At 42.6% G+C, this 23,236-nt stretch overlaps 1 protein-coding gene across 1 annotated transcript in view; it reads left to right on the top strand.

Moving 5' to 3' along the window:
* The first annotated feature begins 11,085 nt into the window (after positions 1-11,085).
* las1l (LAS1 like ribosome biogenesis factor) overlaps positions 11,086-23,236 on the top strand; it is an 83,233-nt gene continuing 71,082 nt past the window's right edge. Inside the window, exons 1-3 of the mRNA XM_048544181.2 lie at positions 11,086-11,266; positions 15,653-15,778; positions 17,363-17,432. Coding sequence (XP_048400138.1) covers positions 11,124-11,266; positions 15,653-15,778; positions 17,363-17,432 — 339 coding nt within the window. The 5' untranslated portion in view covers positions 11,086-11,123. The remainder of the gene's footprint in view (positions 11,267-15,652; positions 15,779-17,362; positions 17,433-23,236) is intronic.

The raw sequence follows: 23,236 nt of genomic DNA, 5'->3' as shown, positions 1-23,236 counted from the left end.
TTACCTGCGGTACTAACACACTTGCTTTCTGCCATTTATGCATGAAGACACCCAGATTCCTCTGCACTGTAGTAAGTTGGAGTTTCATTCCATTTAGATAATAGGTTGCCTTTTTATTCTTCTGACCAAAATGATGTCCTCACACTAAATACCATTTGCCAAATTGTGGCCCACTCACTGAACCTATCTATATCAATTTGTGTCAGAGATAGTAGGAACTGCACATGCTGGAGAATCTGAGATAACAAAGTGTCGAGCTGGATGAACACAGTAGGCTAAGCAGCATTGGAGGAGCGGGAAGGCTGACGTTTTGGGTCTAGACACTTCTTCAGAAGGGTCTAGGATCGAAGCATCAGCCTTCCTGCTCTATACCTTGTTATCTCTGTATCAATTTGTAAATCTCATATTTCCTCATTACAATTTATTTTCCCAATTCTTGGAACATTTCCAGTATGCAGGAAATTTTTGGAACATTATAGCCAATGCATCCACTGTCTCTGCTGTCACAACCTTTAAGATTCTAGGTTTTGAGCCATCAGGCCCTGGGAACTTGTCTGCCTTTAGTCCCAATAGTTTGCTCAGTACTTTTTCCTGACTGATGGTAATTGTTTTAAGTTCCTCCCTTTCTACATCCTCTGGTGCCTACTACTATTGGGATGGTTTTAGTGTACGCCACCATGAAAACTGATGCAAAATACTAATGTAGCATTTATGCCACTTCTGTGCTCCCCATTATTAACTCGATAGTCTCAAACTCTAAGGGGCCAACATTCACTTTAGCTTTAAAAAAACCCAAAAGAGCTGCGGACGCTGTAAATCAGGAACAGAAACAAAGTTGCTGGAAAAGCTCATCAGGTCTGGCAGCATCTGTGGAGGAGAAAACAGAGTTAACGTTTTGGGTCTGGTCTGAGGAAGGTTCACCGGACCCGAAACGTTAACTCTGTTTTCTCCTCCACAGATGCTGCCAGACCTGTAGATTTTGTTTTAATGTTACCTTTAACTTCCTTGCTTAGCAATGGATACCTTCTCTCCCTCTTTTAGATTAGATTGGATTGCCTACAGTGTGGAAACAGGCCCTTCGGCACAACAAGTCCACACCTCCCCTTGAAGCATTCCACCCAGATCCATCCCCCTATAACCCACACAGCCCTGAACACTACAGGCAGTTTAGTATGGCCAATCCACCTAGCCTGCACATCTTTGGACTGTGGGAGGAAACTGGAGCACCTGGAGGAAACCCAAGCAAACACGGGGAGAACGTGCAAACTCCACACAGACAGTCACCCGAGGCTGGAATCAAACCTGGGTCCCTGGTGCTGTGAGGCTGCAGTGCTAACCACTGAGCCACTGTGCCACCCTAATCTTACAATCGTTCTTTTTCCACTCTTGAATTTATTTTAGTTGGAGCCCCAAATGTTTGCCACTCTCCATCAGTTATGCTACCTTTTAATCTTTCTGCCCAGTTCACTCGGTCCAATTCTGTCCTCACGTCTGTCTAATTACCATTAACAGCAGAAGACCAGTATGAGACACAAGTTTCTCATGCTCAAACTGAATTTGAAATTCCAGCATGCTGTGCTCACTCATCCCTAGAGAACCCTTTACAAAGAGATCATTAATTAATCCCTTCTCATTACACAGCACTAAATCCAAAATAGCCTGCCCCCATTTAGTTCCTATTCCTTCAAGAAACAGTCTCTAAGACAATCTATGAGCTCCCTCTCTCTCTCTCTCTCTATCTCTCTCTCTCTCTCTCTCCCCCCCCCCCAACCCCCCATCACTCTCTCTCAAGGCTACCCTTATCAGTTTGGTTAATCTAGTCCATATACATATTAAAATCACCCATAATTATTGTTGTACCATTCCTATAAACTCCCAGTATTTCTTGGATTATACTGTGTCCTATTGTGGAGCTATTGTTAGCAAACCTATTGATTACTCCCAAGGGGGACTATTTCTATCCAGACTGAATCTACATCTTGGCCTTCAATGCTGACATCATTTCTCAGGACAGCACCAATCTACACCACCTTTATTTCCATTATTTTCCATTCCCCTCACCCACCAAACCACCCCTTTCTACAGCCCTAGTGATGTGACTTGTCAGGGCTGTAGTCCCAGCATGATTCAACTGGAGCCCATCCCAATGAAACAGTTCCTTTTTTCCCCTTGGTGCCAATGTCCCGTGAATTCAAACCATTTCTCCCCACCAATCTATGAATCAAACATTTACCTCTTTAATCTTATTGACCCTGTACCAGTTACCTTGTGGCTCAGGTAGTCTGGAGATTATTACCTTCGTGGTTCTGTTTCTTAATTTAGCATGCGGCTGCTTATATTCGCTCTGCAGAATCTCTTTCCCCATCTATTTATATCAGTGGTACCTACATGCACCATGACAAATGGATCTTTCTCCTCCCACTCCAAGTTCCTTTGCAGTCCTGATGAGATATTCTTAACCTTGGCACCTGGGAGGCAAAACAGCATTTAGGACTCACAATCCTGGCAGAAGAGGAGGTGCTGAAAATCAAAGGAATTTTGGTATCCTTGTCCATCAGAGACGGGGAAGACTGAGAATTAATTCCCAACAACCTGGTGACACAATTAAATATCATCATGTGTAATATGACAATTCGCCATTTGATTATTTTGCAATAGACTACATTCTTTCTCTTTTGGGACTGTGAAATGAAAAGTACATTGAACTTCTACAGACAAAGTTATCAGATAAGTTTTGTAACTTCAAAAATCAAGTAAAAATTTATATTGTTGAGCTGTGCGATATAATGTTGTTTTTGAAGAAATTAAAGGGAGAATTGGAGACTGACTGATGAGAATCTTTGGAGTTAGGGGAATTCTGCCTGACAATAGCCCTTTGTTTGATTGAGATGCACGGTGTTAAAAAGCTGTAAGTGCCAGAGACAGTAGAAGAGAGAAACCACCACAGCTTTCAGACAGAAAGCATCCATCCCTCCCTCTCTATTTCTGTTTGGGGAAAAAAGACAAAAAAAAACAAGAAAGCTTTATAGAAAAGATGCTAAAACAATCAAAAGCCTAGGTAAATGTTGGAACTGAAGAACTGGATACCATACAGACAATATAATTGCTACCATTATTAAAATCATTGTTAAAAAATCTGCGAGAAAGTAACTTTCCACGGTGTGGTCTGGGCTTTTGAACTTATTTATATTTGGCTTGTCCATATTCTTTTACCACCTGAGGTGTTTGCGTTAAACCATTAATCTTTTAAAGGGGCCTAGCTTAAGTTACTTGGCAGTATATTCTAAACCATTTCTTTTCTGTATCAAATGTACAATTGTACATTTTGTGACAGCTTGTGGAGCTGTGGGTTGTGATTATCTTCTCATTTTTGTAGTTAAATCATGGCAATGTCAATAGCAAGTGTACTCTTATGGTCCTTATAGTGACAAGTTGCAAATTTTTTCAAGTAGTTGGCTGCATCCTGATCCTAGCTGATGTTGATTCTGAATAGGTCAGACTTTAGAGTGTAATCTGGATTGTTAGGTCCTTTCTTTATTTTTTAAATAGTGGATTTCACTAACTATGCACACTCACAAGAGTCTGTCAGTTTAACTTTCTAATATAAGGACTAAAACATTTATTAAGGAAAGAGAGATGACTATATTTCACCAGACAAAAAGGTTTCATTAAAGGCATCAGAAAATGAATGAAATTCACACTTCTTCTTTTATCTCAGCAGTGCCCTTTCAAACAATTAAACTCAAGCGGAGAGTTCCTGCTATCTCCACACCAACATTTCTTGCTCAGGCTCACATTGCTATACTCAATTTCTTTCCACTGAGTTTCTGCACAATCATTAGATGCTTTTTACCTTCAGCTGGTATCTCTCTCTGAGGCACCTAAACACACTGCAAATTACGTTAAATGTTCATTTGACTTATGGAGTCAAAGAGTCATACAACATGGAAACAACTAGTCCAACTAGCCCACACCTCAGAGCAAATGTGAGTTTCCTAAACTCAGGTTTCAGTAGTTTTTCTCTGGCACACACCGACTGACTGACAGACTGAATGACTTCAAGGTTTTTCTGTCTCTACAAGGCCTTGAGCCCCTGGCACTAAGTAACAGCACAATTACTTGTCCTCAATCCTTTTTCATGATGTACCAAACTGCTAACTCCCATTTCTTCACAGCAAGGTTCTAAATCCTCATTAAAGAAGCATGCAAACAATTAGGCCTTCAGCCCCAGCCCACAAAAACATCTTTAAAAAGGAATGAAAACCATAGGTGGAATTTTCCCTGGGTTTGAGTGGTTTGGGAATGTTGTGAAAGTACAGTGAGAATGCAGAAACCTAATTCTAAATGTTGAGAAAAAAATCCAATTTTTCGCTTAAAATTTCAACAGTGAGTTCACAATTTCATTAGAGGTGACCATAGAGGTGACTATGCAATTGCATCTCATTAAAATTAATCTCATTTCTATTTAGCTCCCCATTCTTCCCTCCTTCCCTGAGAAACCAAATGTGCCAATTCCTGAATGAAACCCAGAGTGATTGTCTTGTGCCACAGCTCACTGCTTGTTTCTCCATGCCTTCATCCAGCTGTACCATTGCCACTATTTCTTGCATGCTCCACAGGCACCTTTCATTCATACAACTGGGCCCTACCAAGCCACCAGGATAGACAGACAGGAGGCTGGAAGAACACAGCAAGTCAGGCAGCATCTGGAGGACTGAAGAAGGGTTGTACCCGAAATGTTAACTTCTCTTCTCCAGATGCTGTCTGGCTTCCTGTGTTCTTCTAGCCTCCTGTTGGCTTACCTTGGATTCCAACATCTGCAGTTTGTTTTGTCCCTCACCATCAAGCCACTAGCCTCACTAGATTGTCATGGCTGCTCTTGGAATAACTCACAAACCAAATCAGCTTTTCAGGACTTCACTTTTGGATCTCACTGATGCTTCTGCCTTGCATGTTTCTGCCAGATTGCCTTGGCTGCAGGCACACACATGCCTTGCATGTGTCTACATAGGATGCCTTTTATGCCTTTAGGCTTGCTTTCTTAGCACTCAGAAGACTGCACTAATTTTGAGGCTGCCTGCCTCTTGCAGCTTGCAGCATATTTCAATCCTTTTCAGTGCATCCTCGGGTGCCAGACTGTGTCACTTGGCAGTGGGGTTAAAATTGTATCAGAGATAATGGGAATTGCAGATGCTGGAGAATCTGCGTAACAGGGTGTAGAGCAGAACACAGCAGGCCAAGCAGCATCATAGGAGCAGGAAAGCTGACATTTTGGGTCTGGGCCCTTCATCAGGAATGGGTGAGGGGAAGGGGGTTCTGAAATAAATAGGGAGAGAGAGGGAGGCAGATTGAAGATGGACAGTGGAGAAGATAGGTGGAGGGGAGACAGACAAGTCAAAGAGGTTGGGATGGAGCCAGTAAAGGTGAGTGTAGGTGGGGAGGTAGGGAGGAGATAGGTCAGTCCAGGGAGAACGGACAGGTCAAGGGGGCGGGATGAAGTTAATAGGTAGGAAATGGGGTGTGGCTTGAGGTGGGAGAAGGGGATAGATGAGACGAAGAACAGGTTAGGGAGGTGGGGACGTGAGCCCTGCAGAGTCTTCACCTTCCCCCCAGGCCTTCCCCTTAATGAGGACGAACGGTCACTCCTCAGCAAGGGGCTCACTTTTGTCCCCCTTCACCCACACATCAACGAATACCAGTCACATTTGGACATTGAGCAGTTTTTCCCCTGCCTCCACCTTCACGTTTACTTTAACCAAGAGCCAAACCCTCCCTACTGGACACTATTCCAAGGCCTCCTACCCTCCCTCGACCTCTTTATCTCCAACTGCTGTCATGACATCAATCGCCTCAATCTCTCCACCCCTCTCACCCACTCCAATCTCTCCCCCACAGAATGCGCAGCCCTCCGCTCCAATCCCAACCTCACCATAAAACCCATAGACAAGTTAGGTGCAGTTGTAGTATGGCGCACTGACCTCTACATCGCTGAAGCCAAACGCCAACTCTCCGACACCTCCTCCTACTCCCCCCTGGATCATGACCCCACCCCCGAGCACCAAACCATCATGTCCCAAACCATCCACAACCTCAACACCTCAGGTGACCTCCCACCCACAGCCTCCAACCTCATTGTTCCCAACCCCGCACGGCCCACTTCTATCTCCTTCCCAAAATTCAGAAACCCGCCTGCCCTAGTCGACTCACTGTCTCCGCCTGCTCCTGCCCCACTGAACTTACCTCCACCTCTCTTGACTCCATGTTCTCCCCCTTGGTCCAGGAACTCCCGACCTACGCCCGTGACAGCACTCATGCCCTCTGCCTTCTTTAACACGTCATTTTTGCTATGGACATCCAGTCCCTACATATCTGCATTCCCCATACAGAGGGCCTAAAAGGCTTCATCTGCTTGACCGAACTCATCCTCACCCTCAACAACTTCTCTTGCAATTCCTCCCACTCCCTACAGACAAAGGGGGGGTACCATGGGTACCCGCATGGACCCTAGCTATGCCTGCCTCTTTGTAGGTTACGTGGAACAATCTCTCTTCCGTATCTTCACTGGCCCTAAACCCCACCTCTTCCTCCGGTACATTGATGACTGTATCGGTGCCGCCTCATGCTCCCACGAAGAGCTCGAACAGTTCTTCCACTTCACCAACACTATCCACCCCAACCTTAAGTTCACCTGGACCACCTCCAACACATCCCTCACCTTCCTGGACCTCTCTGTCTCTATCTCAGACAAAAACCTGGAAACCGATGTACATTTCAAGCCCACCGACTCCCACAGCCACCTAGAATACACCTTCTTCCACCCACCTTCCTGCAAAAATTCCATCCCCTATTCCCAATTCCTTTGCCTCCGCCGCATCTGCTCCCAGGATGAGGCATTCCACTCCCGCACATCCCAGATGTCCTCGTTTTTAAAGGATCACAACCTCCTCCCTGCAGTGGTCGGGAACGCCCTCGACCGTGTCTCCCGCATTTCCCACAATTCATCCCTCACACCCCGTCCCCGCAATAACAACCAAACAAGAATCCCCACCGCCCTCAAATACCACCCCACCAACCTCCGGATCCAATACATCATCCTCCGACACTTCTGCCATCTGCAATCCGACCCCACCACCAAACACATTTTGCTCTCCCCGCCCTTGGCTGCTTTCCGGAGAGACCACTCTCTCCATGACTCCCTTGTCCGCTCCACACTCCCCTCCAGCCCCAGCACACCCGGCACTTTTACCTGCAACCGCAGGAAGTCCTACACCTGCCCCCAAGCCTCCTCCCATTTGTGTCTATGCTGACCAACAAAAGCCAAATTACACTAATCCCCTTTAACTGCACTTGGTCCATAGCCTACAATGCCCTGGAATTTTAAGCTTTCATCCAGATGCTTCTACCTCCAACACCCTCTCAGGCATCACATTCCACATATCCACCAACCTCTGGGTGATAAAAAAAGTCCTCAAATCTACTGTAAACCATTTACTTCTCACCTTAAATGTATGTCCTCCAGTCTCAGAAAAGTGTGCCATGAAGAAGAGATTTTTATGATCTATCCTGTCCATGACTCTCATAATTTTGGATAGCTCAATTAGACTGCCTCTCAGCCTTCTCTACCCCTAAGAAAACAAACCCAGACTATCCAGGCTTTCCTTCTAACAGAAACTTTTCATCGCAGGCAACATTCCGGTGAATCTTTTCTGCACCCTGAGCAGATCAATCACATCCTGCACATAGCGTGGCAACCAGAACTGCACATAATATTTCATCCGTGACCTAACTGATGTTTTATAAATTTGTAACCATCTTCCTCACTTCTATATTCTAAGCCCCGGCTAACGAAGGCAAGCATGCTCTGTGCCTTCTTCATCTCCTTACCTGCGCTGACAGTTTCAGGAATCTATGGGCTTGTATGCCAAGACCCCTTTGTTCCTCCATTCTCCCTATGGACCTACTATTCATTGTGGAAATCCCTCCCTTATTAGACCTCTTAAAATGCATCACCTTGCACTATTGGGATTGAATTCCGTGTTGGAAACACACAGAATACCAAATATAATGATTACATTGAAGTGTGCTGACATTTGTTACCTAGGCAAACATAATCATTTTATCACAACACCACCCCATAAGCAGCAATAGGTGAAAGAAATAATGTAATTTTATTAGTTGATTGTTACTGAAACAGAAGCTGACCCCAGTCATTGTCAAAAAGGGTTATGGAACCTTTAACAGTCATTTAATCACTGCAAAATCAGAATAGGCACATAGTTTGACAATTCATCCAGAAAATTACACCTCTTTAGCACTGGCAAATGAACAAGATTAGGAAATCATCTTCTGTTGCGGAGCTGTCACCCACAACTCCTGTCTCACAGATGCTGGTGCTACCTACTAAAGCCAAGTGACTTAGTTCAGAATTTCCACGTTTGTTAGTGTCTAAATGCCGATTGGGGTCATGTCTGAAGTAGAAATACTATAATTTTCAGTTTAAAATGACAAATTACTTAACCAAATAATGATAGATTTATTGATGGATCCCAGTAGTCTGATAAAGTTTTCCAATATTTCCAGATGCAATTGCTGGAACTAAAAAAATTCTACCTAAGTGAGCAATAAAATTCACTCTGGCATGGGTTTGTATTGGGACGAAGCATGAGTCGCTCTGCAGATTTCTCACTCAATTTCCCATATCTTTTAATCACTTTCCTTTTCAAATTCATGTTAAATCCAAATTTAAATTACATTACAGGCTTCAGCAGGTATTTGTGATAAAATATTTTATTTCAAACTGTAACCCCAAACATTAAACAATGATTCTTCTAGTTTATTCCTTTAGCCTTTTAGCAATAATCAGTGTATTATTTCTTAACTATGATTTGCTAAATTGTACAAATACTTTTACAGCTTTTCCTTTAAGCCTGTTTCAGATGAAAAAATGAAGTGATTAATTTTGGTATGGGTTGAGGCCAAAAAGATACAATGCTAAGAGGGGATGATCTGAGGGCTTTGTGCACAAATATGTCAGGCGTAGACAGCAGACATCTAGTGAATCCCTGGAACAGTATAAAGGCAGTCAGAGAATACTTAAGAGGCAAATCAGGAGGGTGAAAAGGGGCCATGAGACAGCCATGGCAAATAGGATGAAGGAGAATCCAAAGGGATTTTACAAATATAGTAAGGACAAAACGGTAACTAGGGAGAGAATACGGCCCCTTAAAGATCAGCAAGGCCACCTATGTGTGGGACCACAAGAGCTGAAAGATATTAAACAAATATTTTGCATCAGTGTTTACTATGCAGAAGGATATGGAAGATAGAGAATGTGGGGAAATAAATAGTGACGTCTTGGAAATTGTCCATATTTCAGAGGAGGAGACGTTGGATGTCTTAAAACATGCAAAGGTGGATAAAACCCCAGGAGCTAGAACTCTGAGAAGCTAAGGAAGTGATTGCTGGGCCCCTTGCTGACACATTTGTATCAACGATAGCCACAGGTGAGGTGCCGGAAGGCTGGAGGTTGGCTAACATGGTTTTGTTTAAGAAAGGTGTTGAGAAAACCAGGCAGCCTGACATCAGTCATGGGCAATTTGTTGGAGGGAATCCTGAGGGATAGGATTTATATGTATTTGGAAAGGCAAGGACTGATTAGGGATAGTCAACATGGCTTTGTGCGTGGGAAATAGTGTCACACTAAGTTGTCTGAGTATTTTGAAGAAGTAACAAAGAGAATTGATGAGAGCAGAGTGGTGGATGTGATAGATATGGGTTTCAGTCAGCCTTTTAAGAAGGGTCCTCATGGTAGATTGATTTGGCAAGATTAGATCACATGATACTGTCCAGTCCATTATGGTGAGTGCTGTCATTTCCGGTTTTGATCTGTATGGGTTTGTATATGGAGTCCAATAGTGGGTATGGGCCAAATGCTGGCAAATGGAAATTGATTTAGTTTGGATAACAAAGTGTGGGGCTGGATGAACATAGCAGGCCAAGCAGCATCTTAGGAGCATAAAAGCTGACGTTTCCTGCCCAGACCCTTCATCAGAAAAAGGGGATTGGGAGAGGGCTCTGAAATAATTAGGAAGACGAGGAGGTGGAGTGAAGATGGATAGAGAAAATAGTTGGAGAGGAGACAGACAAGTCAAAGAGGTGGGAATGGAGCCTGTAAAGGAGAGTATGGGTGGGGAGGTAAGGAGGGGATAGGTCAGTCCAGGGAAGAGGGACAGGTCAAGGAGGCAGGATGAGGTGGTAGGTAGGAAATGGAGGTGCGGCTTGAGGTGGGAGGAAGGGATGGGTGAGAGGAAGAACAGGTCAGGGAGGCGGGGAGGAGAGTTTGACTGAAGGGTTTGCTTCTCTGCTGTATACCTCTATTACTAAATCATTGAAAATAGCAAGGAAATGTTGAAAAAGTAATTAATAAGATAAATGATACACTATGTTTTATAAATAAGGGAAAAGAGTCCAAGAGCAAGGAAGTCACGATGAAGCGAAAAAAATACTGGTTTGTATTCAACGGGTGCGCATATACTTGTTAAAAGAAGCAACAAGAATATGTGGAAACCATTTTTAACATAGCTGGTGATTGGACAATTTAAAACAAAATTACAGGGGAGGATCTACAGCGCGTCACCCCTGCAGAGCAGCAGCACGATCTGAAAGAACAAACATAATTTTTTGGAGAACATCAGTAGATCAGGCAGTATCTCTATAAAGGAAGCAGAGTTAACGTGTCGAGTACAGTGACTAACTCTTCATCAGAATCTGCATGGTCTTGACGGGTTGAAAAGTCTCCCTCGATGCTGAATGGTTTAATTCTCTTATTCCAATTCAGCAAAGGAGACACTCTCTCATCTGGTGCTTCAGTCGTCCGGAACCCTTGTTTAACTTGAAAGTTTCCACATCGGACCGTCTCAAGAGACACACAACTTTCAGGCGGCTCGAAACGCCCATCAGTCAAGCCCCCAGCCTCCCCATTTCATTGGTTTTCCCATGAAGCGGATGGGCGGGGCCTCGGAAACACCGTTCAATGATAGGTCAAAGGCACTGTCAATCACGGAGACAGTTCGGTGCGCTCGCGTGGATGCGCATGCGTGGCAGCCAGGTGCGGTGTAGCTGTAATGGTCGCGGGGAGGAAGAGGCGCGGGTTGGTGGTGGCCTGGCTGAACCGGGCGGAGTGGGACCAGGTGATCGAGTACCTGTACAGCAGGGATAGCAAGTTGCAGCGGTATGCACTAGACAGGATCTCCGCTTGGAAGAGCAGGTAGGCGGGGCGATTCTGAAGGATGAGGGGTCGAGTTCTAAAAGCTGTGGGAAAGGCCGGCCGTTCTTCATAGTTCGCCATCGAACTGCTTTTCAATCATTCCACTTGCATTGCAACATACAACAACTGCATAAGGTGAAGTGTGAATTTTACACACAGAGAATCATCATCAATGATATAGTTGCATTTACATTGTCAGTTAGCCTTCTCTTTGTTACGAGCTTGATGCTAATTCCCAGATCCACCAGCGTACCTGGAAGTCCTTTTTACCTTGTCGTTTTACTTCGACGTTGGGAAACATTTCTCGTCCATGCTAAATTTCTCTATAGTAAGTTTAGTTCAACCCTCTTCCTTTTATCTTCATAATTAGTGGAACAGTTCATCAAATTAAAGACTTTTTTCTTGATATTGTTTCTCATTTTATACAAGATCACGTACTCCTAGGGTTGAGTTGATTAATCGATTTGATCCCTGACATACACATTTCAAATGGTTATTCATCTTTATTTGACAGCCCTTCAGGATGAAAGATGACTTTCTTCCACTTTAATGGCTTATGAATTGGCGGATGGGGCCCAGTGTGCTATCTGCAGACTTTGCCATGAGTTGGATTCTCTGCAGGAATGCTCTGACATTTCTGAAGCATTTTGATGTCCCTCATACAGAGGCATACTATTTCAGTTACTGGAACACTGTGACGATCTTGATGCATTGAGAGAGCTGCTCACAAGGCTGTTTTAAAGGTCGGTCTTTGAGAGTCAAGAATTGGAATCACTTGTAAAGTGTGAGGCGTGCATGAAAATTGAATTTTGGATGCATTGATACAGAGAATGATCTAGTTTTTTTCTGCAATATAGATGAAAATGGAATTGTGGTGAAAGTGTGTTGGTTACATGAGGTCTTGTAACTTGGGAGAAACTTTTGTGAGAAATGCTGTCACCAGTTGTTTTCAGGTGCTGAAATTCTCTAGGAGGAAATTGTTTATTCTAGTCACTAACAGTCCGCATTAACAGTTATCTACCCTCCTAGCCAGAGTGTAATCAACTCCTTTGTCTATCCAACTGTTCTTCTCTCTTTGGGCTTTATCCCCACCGAACATTTATTCCCTACGCGCTCCCATTCCCTATCTTCTATGTGTAAACTGATGTTTTCCTAGGTACCGTCGCTTCTGAGGAAGGGTCACCGGACCCGAAACATTAACTCTGATTTTTTTTTTCTCCGATACTGTCAGACCTGCTGAGCTTTTCCAGCAACTTCTGTTTTTGTTGTATACTCGCTGTGCTGTTTATCCTGGACCGGAGGCAAATTTGCACTTGGACCTGAGAAGAGGCACTCAAGCCAAGACACATTGTACTGTCTCTCTCCTGTGCATCATCTTGCTCTCTGTCTGAGTGGAATACCACCTGCAGTTCAGCACTGTGTATGTAGATTTAAATGGTGCTGTATTTTGTGTTTGTGCATTTGTAATTAAGAATCTAATTTTTGCTATTTTATTAAATTAATTTTAGACTAGGCTAAGTCAGACTAGGTAAACACAGAAGGGTGTTCCCCAGTGATTGGGAAGTCCAAAAACAGGGAACTGGTAACCTCCACTGTAGCAATCAGTTTATCACAAACATGATTTGAATATTTGTTGAATTTTTAAATTATTTTGCTTTTTATTCCTAATCTGTGTCTGTGTGTTGTGCCATTAATTTTCCTGTTTTGTAATTAATAAACTCTCATTGTGAACTCAAGCCTGGTTAAATTGGCTTCCTTTTAAACATGTAAATTCATTTATAACAAATGCAGAATGCTGGAGAAACCCATCAGGTCTAAATCATCTGTGGAGCGAGTCATAGAATTATACATCACAGAGGCAGATCCTTTGGCCCAACTTGTCTGCACTCACCAGGTATCCTAAACTGATCTAGTACCATTTGCCAGCATTTGGCCCATATCCCTGTAAACCATTCCTCATCATGTACCCATCCAGATGCCTTTCACAGGTTGTAATTGTACGTACCTCCATCACTTCCTCTGATACCTCAATCCATACAAACACCACCCTTTGCATGAAAAAGTTGCCTCTCAGGTCCCTTATAAATTTTCCCCCCTCACTTTAAACCTATGCCCTCTGGCTTTGGCTTTCCCCTATGCTGGGAAAAAGACCTTGGCTACTTATCCTACCCATGCCCCTCGTAATTTTATAAACCTCTGTAAGATCATCCCTCGGCCTCTAATGCCCCAGGAGGAAAAGTCCTAGCCATTTGTCCTCTCCCTCTAGCTCAAACCCTCCAATCCTGGCAACATCCTTGCAAATCTTTTCTGCACCCTTTCAAGTTTACAAAATCTTCTTTATAGCAGGGAGATCAGAACTGAATGTAATATTCTAAAAGTGGCCTCATCAATGTCCTGTACAGCCACAGTATGACATCTCAACTCCAATACTAAGTGCACTGACGAATGAAGGCAAGCACGCCAAATGCCGCCTTTACCACCATGTCTACTGTGATTCCACTTTCAAGGAACCATGCACCTGTACTCCTAGGTCTCTTTTCTTTCGTCAACCCTTCTGGCATACTGCATTCAATTCTGAACTCCCTGCTATAGGAAGGATGTTGTGAGACTTGAAAGGGTTCAGAAAACCTTTGCCAGGGCTTGAGCATTAGGAAGGGGCTGAATAGGCTGGGACTATTTTTACCTGGAGCTTTGGAGGTTGAGGGGTGACCTTTGAAGTCTATAAAATCATGAGGTAGGGTGAATAGCCAAAATGAATCCAAGATGAATAGCCAAGGGGAATACAAAATTAGAGGGCATAAGTTTAAGGTAAGAGGAACAAGATATAAAAGGGATTTAAGGGGCAACTTTTTCACACATACAATGGAATAAGCTGCCAGAGGAAGTGGGTGGAAACTGGCCCAATTACTATGTTTAAAAGGCACCCAGATGGGTATATGAATAAAAAGGGTTTAGAGGGATATGGGACTAGGCTAATTTAGGAAATCTGGTTGAGATGGATGAGTTGAACCAGAGGGTCTGTTTCCATGCTGTACAGCTGCCTGGCTCTGACTGCCCAGGGAGAAACAGAATTTGCCTTTCGAATTCAGTATAAGTTGCAAGACCAGTTCTGAGGAATGGTCACTGGACCCAGAACGTTAACTCTGATTTTTCTGCACAGATGCTGCCAGACCTGCTGAGCTTTTCCAGTAACTTATGTTTTGTTTCAGATTTCCAATGGAAATCGTATCCCATTATTTCTGGAAATGTTGCAAACATTAAAGGTTGTATAAAAATATGTGAAGTTCTATAATTTACCTGAATTTCAGGCCAGGTTTCTGTGCTGAACAAGACGTTACAGTTTAACTACTTGTAATAAATAGTACTAGAAATAGCAGTTATAAACCATCTGTATATAACACTGCAAATTAAAACTTTTTAAAAACTTTATGTACTCTCTCTTGCTGGCTCGGACAACTGAAAAGACCGTTCAGTGGCCCTTGTTCCCTTTGTTTGACACTGCTGGCTAGCTCATGCTTCAGTTGTTTTTCTCCAGGTGCTTCCATTCAGTGGTGGGTAAAATACACAAGGTTGCTGGTTCACTTTAAAAGGTTTTTGACGTGTTATTTCAAAGTCTTGGTGTGAAACAACTGTTGCAGGCAAGATAAACTGGCTTTCTTCAGGTTTAAAGTGAGTTTTGACTGCAGAAAACAGAGACCACTTGCGAGTTGATTTTCTGAGTCTGTTGCAGTACCTTGCTCCTAGCTCCAGGTTGGCAGGCAAAATACTGACCATTGACCAATGAACAACTTCTTGCCAGCAAAAACTACGTTGGTGTACCCACTCTGGCTCCAAATGATCTGAACCTCAACTTCAATTACTGCTTTTTCAAACTCTCAAACTCTCTACACAATCTCTGCAATAGTTATCAGATTATGTGCTTTCAAAACTTTCATCCCCCCTTTCAAATGCTGGTTTTAAAACTTTCTCATTTCAGACCACAGTTTCTTAAGCGCAAAGTAAAAATACAGTCTTTATGCCATTGTATTACCTCCCTCCAGTTTAAATGAAAATGGCATACACCTCAGTCTTTCGACTTTCACAGATGAAATAAACCCGGTGCAGAATTTGAAAATTAAGAAAGCTAAATGTCAGGACAACATGTGGAACCTGCGTTTTTTTTTGGCTGTGTAGTAGGCCTTAGCAATGGTCTGCTGCCAGTCTAGCTTGTTAGGTTTCTAAAAGTTTGTGCTGCAGAAGGTTTTGTGTATGTAAAGGATCTTTGCTTGTTTAATCCACAACTAGCTATACTCTTCCATTATTTTACCCCATAGCGCTGTGCTGATCATTGTTGTAGTTACACTGATATTTAATGGAACTTGCATTTCTTTCGTCCTTGTTTTACAGATATGGCAGTAGCACTCCACTCGCTGTGGAGTGCACTGAAGCTCTGATGCAATGTAAACTTCAGGATGAGGCTGGGGAGACCGCATCTAATGAACTGATTCACTCCTACGGGCTTGCCCTCGTCAGGTAACGTATTGTAGTGTAGTAAACTATCTCCTGTACCAGCTGACACCACCCCCCTGAACATTTGGCTGGAATTCTCTTTCCACTTGCCAGCTCTTTATCTTGCTGATTTTTTTTGTTTTTTTTTCTCCTCACATTCACTGCTTCCCCTGTTCGACACAGTCTGCTTCTCCAGAAGATGGGCTAGAGTTCTCATTGTAAGGGAGGGCTCGAGAAGTGGAGTTGGATGAAGGGAAATTGGAGTGGGAGAACCTGCACTGAAGTGCCAGTTGGGTTACACGTGCTGTGTCCATCTCTGTGTGAAATGACACGAAATTAAAAGCCTTGATGCTATTTATGTCATCATATTTCAGAATGGTTCGACCTTTGAAATATTACTTGCATGTAAACTGACCCCCTACTTGTTGCCTCAAAAAGTGCTCAAAAGAAGGTTAAAGGTTATCTTTAACGTCGGCATTTTGAGTGTCCTTCTTATGACACTTGGTCCCTTTCTCCTACCCATATTCTTGCCTCCCGTCTTTGCTACAAATTTTGGCTTCCTTGCTCAGTTCCAGTTTGCCAAGCCCTCTTGGAGCAATCGGTGTGTCTTAAGTTTCCTTTCATTCTTTGTGGCTCTTAACAGAGAATTCTGACAAACCATGGTTTAAAACTTGATTGACATCTACGTATGTATCGCTTTCATGAGGAACTACTGATCAATGATCGAGAAGCTGACTGCTCTGTCTTCACTTCAGTTACCCACAACCCCTCAGGCTAATTCTGTTCCTCAAGTCTTTTCTTTCACTGAAAATAGCTAACTCAGCTCAGATTCCTCTTCCTGCTAAAGTCCAAACAGTTTTTGTGGAATTTATGGTGAAATCTTTCTATAGCAGTTTCAGCAAACTAAGTAACATGGGCAAGTGAACCCAAGGTTTCTATGACCTGAGGGGACAAAAACTGTCATTGTAACTGACTACGCAGGGAATTGGTATTTTGCTTCACACAAGTTTGCTGACAAATACAGTTTTAACGCTGAAGCTACAAACGAAATTTAAGAAATTAATTTCAGAGCAAACCAGTCTAAATACAGGTAGATAAATCATAGTATTTACTTAATTTTAAAGTAATAAACATCAGAATCCTTTGCCAGTCCTCTAATGTACCAGCTCAATTGATGTATTTTTGTGAGAAACTGATTACTGAGCTGTTGTAATCTGAGATAACAGTGTGAAGCTGGATGAACACAGCAGGCCAAGCACCAGAGTCTCGACCCGGAACGTCAGCTTTCCTGCTCCTCTGATACTGCTTGGCCTGCTGTATTCATCCAGCTTCACACAGTGTTATCTCAGATTCTCCAGCATCGACAGTTCCTCCTATCCCTGTTGTAGTATGAGCCTGAATTTCAATTGTGTTTTGAAATAAGAGTTAAACCATTTACTGGTAGATGCACATGACTACTATAAACACTGATCACAAAAAATCGATTCTATTAGTTGGGTAATTTGCAATAATTGGATATATGCACTGCAATTTATTTCGATTTTATCAGATTATTTAGGTAATTTTAGTGACTACATGTTTAAAAATATTGGATTCTTAACTTTTTAGGTTTGTTAATCTGATTACTGAGAGGAAGCAGAAAGCTATTGCAATCCCACTGAGACGTTTGGCAAGTGAGGTAAGCTATTTGCACACACAGTTTATAAACATTGCATAATAACAATTTTTGATAGAAATGATAGACGTGAATACAACACTGCATGTGTGTGTGTGCGAGCTCATGCATGTGAGTCAAGTGGGGTGTGGTGGTGAGACAAAACCTGCCTCTTTCTTTTCATTTAAACTTTACGTTAAACTTATGTCCCCTAGTAATTGACATTTAGACTCTGGGAACAAGGCTCTGACTATCTATTATATTTGTGCTTCTCACAATTTTGTAAACCTCTATCAAGTTACCCCTTTGCCTCTGTTTCAGGACAACAATCCAAGTTTGTCTGATCTGTCATCCTAGCTAATACTCTCCAAACCAGGAAGCATCTTGGTAAATGCTTTTCATTACCCTCTCCAAAGTCTCCATATCCTTCCGGTGTTATGGCGACCAGAACTGTAACTATCACCCCTTGACATTCACTGACATTACCGTTGCTGGATTTCCATCTCTGAACTTCTTGGTTACCAGAAACTGAACTGGACTAGCCATAAATACTGTGGCAACAAGAGAAGTTCAGAGGTTAGGAATACTGCAGCGAGTAACCCTCTCCCTAGGGCCTGTTCACCACTGACAAAGCATAAGTCAGGAGTGTGATGGAACTCTCCCAACTTGACTGGATAAGAGTAGCATCAGTGACACTCAAAGCTTTAAGCTATCCAGGTCAAAGCTCACTTGGTTGGCACCAGGTTCACCCCGCTCTAGTAGTCATTCACAGTAGCAGCAATGTGTTTACTATCGACAAAATGGACCACAGAAATTCACAAAGGCTACTTAGAAAACTCCTTCCAAACTCTTAACCACTACCATCTAGAAGAAATAAGGGCAATGGATACAGAGGAATATTGCTCCTACAAGTTCCCCTCCAATGTAACCACCATCCTGATTTGGAAGTGTTTTGCTGTTCTTTGTATCGCTAGGTTAAAATCCTGGAACACCCTCCTTCCCTTCACTCCCTTCCCTCCTTAATAGTATTTTTACACTAAATGGATTGTAGTAGTTCAAGATGGTGGCTCTCTACCGACCACTTCTCAAGGACAACTAGAGAGGGACTATAAACGCTGGCCCAGCCTACAATGCCACATCCCATGAGTGACCTTTCTAAAAAAAAGGTAAAGATGGCATGGTGGCACAGTGGTTAACACTGCTGCCTCACAGTGCCAGGAACCAAGTTTGGTATAAGCCTTGGCTGTCTGCGTGGAATTTGCACCTTCTTACTGGGTCTGCAGGCATTTCTTTTGGGTGCTCTTGTTCTCTTCTACAGTCCGAAGATGTGCAGATTAGTTGGATTGGCCATGCTAAATTGCCCCTTAGTGTACAGGGATGTGCAGGTTAGTTGGGTTAGCCGTGGGAAATGTGGTATTATGGGAATAGGGTCGGGGAGGTGCGGTCTGGGTGGGATGCTGTTTGGAGGATCAGTGCAGTCTTGATGGGCTGAATGGCTTCTTTCTACGTGATAGGCATTCTGTAAAAAAATGGTTAAGCATATAATCTTAGCCAAGAATGATATGTGAGAGAGTGAACATCTGACTGGTCAGAATTCTGGAGGGTTTGCATCTGGATTTTTCGAAGTCAATTATGCAACTTAAAAGTAAATCAAACGTAGCTGCTTGTAGTGGAGCACTCATTTCTTGAATTGGTGCAGTGGCATTGAAATGTTTGTCCTTTTGTAGTGGACCAGCAATAATAATGTTGCCACATCGATGCACAGAGGTTTTGTTCTCTGTTACAAGAGTACTGTTTAAAATTGCAATGTTCGTGATTTTTCTACAGGGCAGTAGCTAGTTTGAACCTTCCAATCATCCAACAAGGAATTCTTACCTTGAATGATACATAATGAGTACAATATTCTGTCTGTTTTGATACACCTGAAAAGATCATACTTAACAAAAGTCACAGTATAACTGTGGATCTTCGTAGGAGCATGAGGCATACCAGCCTCCTCATAATGCCCTAGATCTAACTGCCTTCCTAAGCAAATGGTTCGCACTGCTAAGAGATTGATTATGCAGCGCTGAGAAGCAAAACAAAATCTCCATATTCCAATCGTACACTTAAACCTGTAGTCTCTGTATATGGGTTTGCCATCATCAGCAGAAATCCTGTTCAGAAGGCAGTTAGGACAACCTTGCTAGTCATCTGCCAGTCTATACACTTGGGGAAGAAGACAATACTCTTGAAAGCAAGAGAGAAAGAAGATAACCAATGACTGGTGTGGAGAATTGCTTTGTCCATTTGTAGGTGCAAGATGCAAGTGTACGCTATAACCTGGTGGTCCACAGAAGTATCTAAAGTGGGCAGTGAGCCTAGATCTTGTGCAGCCACAACACCTAATGGGATGATCTTAAGGAGAAATGAATACCAGCTTGGAATGTGTGCAACTGTACATTACCTAGTGTTCCACCTGTACGTAGAACTGAACCAGTGATGAATTTATGGGATGAAATTGTATAAGACCACTGAAAATAGTCAGTCTTCCAACAACGTGCAAGATATCAACAAACCTATTGCTTTTAAACATCGGAGTCCAAGTCAAGGTCTTGGTCATGTTATTATGAATGAAATCGATGAATATGAAAACACACACAAATTAGAAGTAGGCCATACATATTCTCCAGTCTGTTCTATTCTTGAATAAGATCATAGTTGATTAGCTAGTTTTGAGTTTCACAGTCCCATCTACTGTTGTTAACCTTTGAATGCTCTTGCTGGTTAGATTTTTAAGAAGTAGCTGCAGTGATAATAGATGCACTGGTAGTAATCTTCCAAGAATCCCAAGATTCTGGAGAAGCCCCAGAGGAATGGAAAACTGTTTGTAACCCTCTGTTTCAAAGGTGAAAGGAGGCGCAAGACAGATAACTATAGGCTAATTAGCTTAACATTGGATATTTAGAAGCTCAAAGTCTTTCATAAAAGGTGCAATAGTACAGCATTTGGCAATATAAAATACAATTATGCAGAGCCCGCATGGCTTTCTGAAGGTGGAATCAAGCCTGACAAATTTATTACAATGCTTTGGAGCAGGGAGATCTTGTGGATGTAACATGTTTGAGTTCAGAAGTGGTTTTGATCATTTATGTAAGGCTACTTGAGATGATAAGAGCCCATGGTGTTCTGAGTAGTTACCTAGCATGGATCGAGGATTGTTTAGCTAGCGAAAACAGTTAGTGTCAGAGGGTAATGTTCAATATTGCAACCTAACTGAACGTTACCAGGATCTGAGCTGGGGCCACAACTGTTTTGCAATATGTCTCAATGACTTTGATGATGGATGTGACTATGCTTGGCACGTTTGTGGATGACAAATAGGCGGGAAGGCAAGTGCTGAGGTTAACACAAAGTTGACGAGCAGATTTTGAGTGGGCAGAAACTTGGCAGATGGAACGTAATGTGGGAAAATGTGAAGCTATGCAATTTGATGTGAAGGATAGAAGAGCTGAATTTATTTTAAATGGTGAAAACCTGTAGGAAGCTGTAGCGCAGCAGGATCTGGGGATTCTTGTGCAGAAATTGCAAAAAGCTCTTGTCCAGGAAGGCAAATAGAATGTTGGCCTTTATTTCAAAGGGATTGGGGTATTAAAAATAGGTAGATCCTGCTAAAACTGTACAAGACACTAGTCCAATCACACCTGAAATGCTATGAGCAGTTTTGGCAAACTTGTGTAAGGAAAGTTAAACTGGCATCAGAGGTAGTCAAGAGACTGTTCACTGGGTTGATCCCAATACAGAGGGATTTTCTTATGAGGAGCAGTTGTGTAGGTTGGGCCTGTACTCTTTAGAATATAGAGGAATGTGAGGCAAACTAATTGAAACATACAAGGTTCTTAATAGGTTTGACAGGGTGAATGATGAGAGGTTACTTCCCTTTGTGGGAGAAGTTGCCTGTTTCAAGACAGATGAGGAGTAATTTTATTTCTCTGAGGATAATTAACTTAGGCTGTAGTTAAGTATACTCCAGGCTGAGAGATTGATTTTTAATCAGTAAGGGGGTCGACGGTTACAGGGCAAAGGCAATAAGGTGGAATTGAGGATAATCAGATCAGCCATGATCTCATTGAAAGGAGGCACAGCTTCAATTGGTGAAATCGTTTCCTGCTTCTGTGGACTTGTAGTTTTATGACCTGTCTATGTTACCTTAAATATTCAGTAAACATACTGCCACTATCTTTTGTGCCAGAGAGTTCCAAGTTTGCACAACCCTCAGGAAAAAAAGTTTGTCCCTTTCCTGATAGAGGCACCCCTATAATTCTAAAACGGTGCCTCTTAGTTCTGGCTTCATTCACAAAAGAGAATATTGTTTCCACGCACACCTTGTCATGACTGAAACTTATGAGATACTGAACAATCAAGTCACCCCTAACTACTCTTAACTTCCAGTGGAAACAAGCCCAACACATTCATTCCAAGTTTCAATTTAATAAACCTCTTCTGAACTGTTTCTAGTGATTTGCATCGTTTAAGGTGACCAGAACTGCGCACAGTGTTCGAAATGCGGTTTCACCAGCACATTTTGTTTAACTGTAATATATCTGTGGTGATTGTAATGAGGTCAGCCAGCTGGACATCATAGAATTTCTGATGAAGGGTCTAGGCCTGAAATGTCGGTCTTTCTACTGCTAAGATGCTGCTTGGCCTGCTGTGTTCATCCGGCTCCACGCTTTGTTATCATAGAATGAGTTCCCTGTTTGGGCTGTTAACCTAGTCCAGTTAGGGAGCCCTGGCTGACAGAAAGAAAGAGGCGTGTAAGAGATTCTGGCACTTTGAGAGCTGACTATGAAGAGGCAGTATTCGAGTCAAGGACTCTTCTTGTATAAATAAAGGGTGGCTGGGTCCGGGCCTCAGCCGAACTGTTGCACCATCCGTAATTTTTTTATGTTCAGTTCCTCTTGTAATATAGCATTCCAGTTTAATGCCTTGCTGTACATATGTGCCAATGTTTTGTGACTGATGCAGTAGAACACTTAAATCCTTCTGCGTCTTGGAAATCAGCAATCATTCTATTTACGTACTGCTCTGCTTTTTCTCAATTTTTCTCTCAAACTGGGTACCTTCATGTTTTCCAACATTATGCTCATTTATCAGATTTTTGCCTCCTGCCTTGACCTATCTATTTTTTGTCCTTGGGTCTCCTGTAAAGACCATTTAAAAAGAAATGGCTTCTACTTTTATTTGTATGCTGAAGTGAGAAAACCGTGTTAACAACCGGGGTTTGCTGCATGTTTTGAAAGCGAGTATTTTGATACTCATTGTAAGCTTTGTCTAAACAGCTGCTATTTTCAGTAGTGGTCACAACATGATTGTGGACCAACTGGAGCCGAGGGGTTATGTACAGTTTGATCTTTTGGTGCAAGTACCTGATTGATAACTGGTCTTGGATTTGTGACCAATGACAAAAGATCTGCTTGCCAAAAATTGTGATTGCATTTTGTTCACAGCCTTAAGCTATTCAGTTACGTGAGAAACCTTTTAGACCACCATCAGCTCACCACCTGTTTTCTGCAGTAAAAAACACTCTTAAACATGGAGAAAATCAGTTTATCTTTCTTTCAATAGTTGCTGCAAGCTGTGACTTTTAACTAATGTACCAGAACCCTTTTTTATAAATGAAGTAGCCACCTTGTTCCCTATGCAAATCAGTAGAAGCTTCTGGAAAAGAAGTACAAAGGGATCTTGGGAGTGTTGGTCCAGGATTCTCTAAAGGTTAACTTGCAGGTAGAGTCCGTAATTAAGAAAGCGAATGTAATGTTGTCGTTTATCTCGAGGGTTGGAATATA

The sequence above is a fragment of the Stegostoma tigrinum genome, chromosome 15 (assembly GCF_030684315.1).
Source record: "Stegostoma tigrinum isolate sSteTig4 chromosome 15, sSteTig4.hap1, whole genome shotgun sequence".
In the NCBI taxonomy this organism is placed as follows: domain Eukaryota; kingdom Metazoa; phylum Chordata; class Chondrichthyes; order Orectolobiformes; family Stegostomatidae; genus Stegostoma; species Stegostoma tigrinum.
This window is presented reverse-complemented; position numbering and strand designations above follow the sequence as displayed.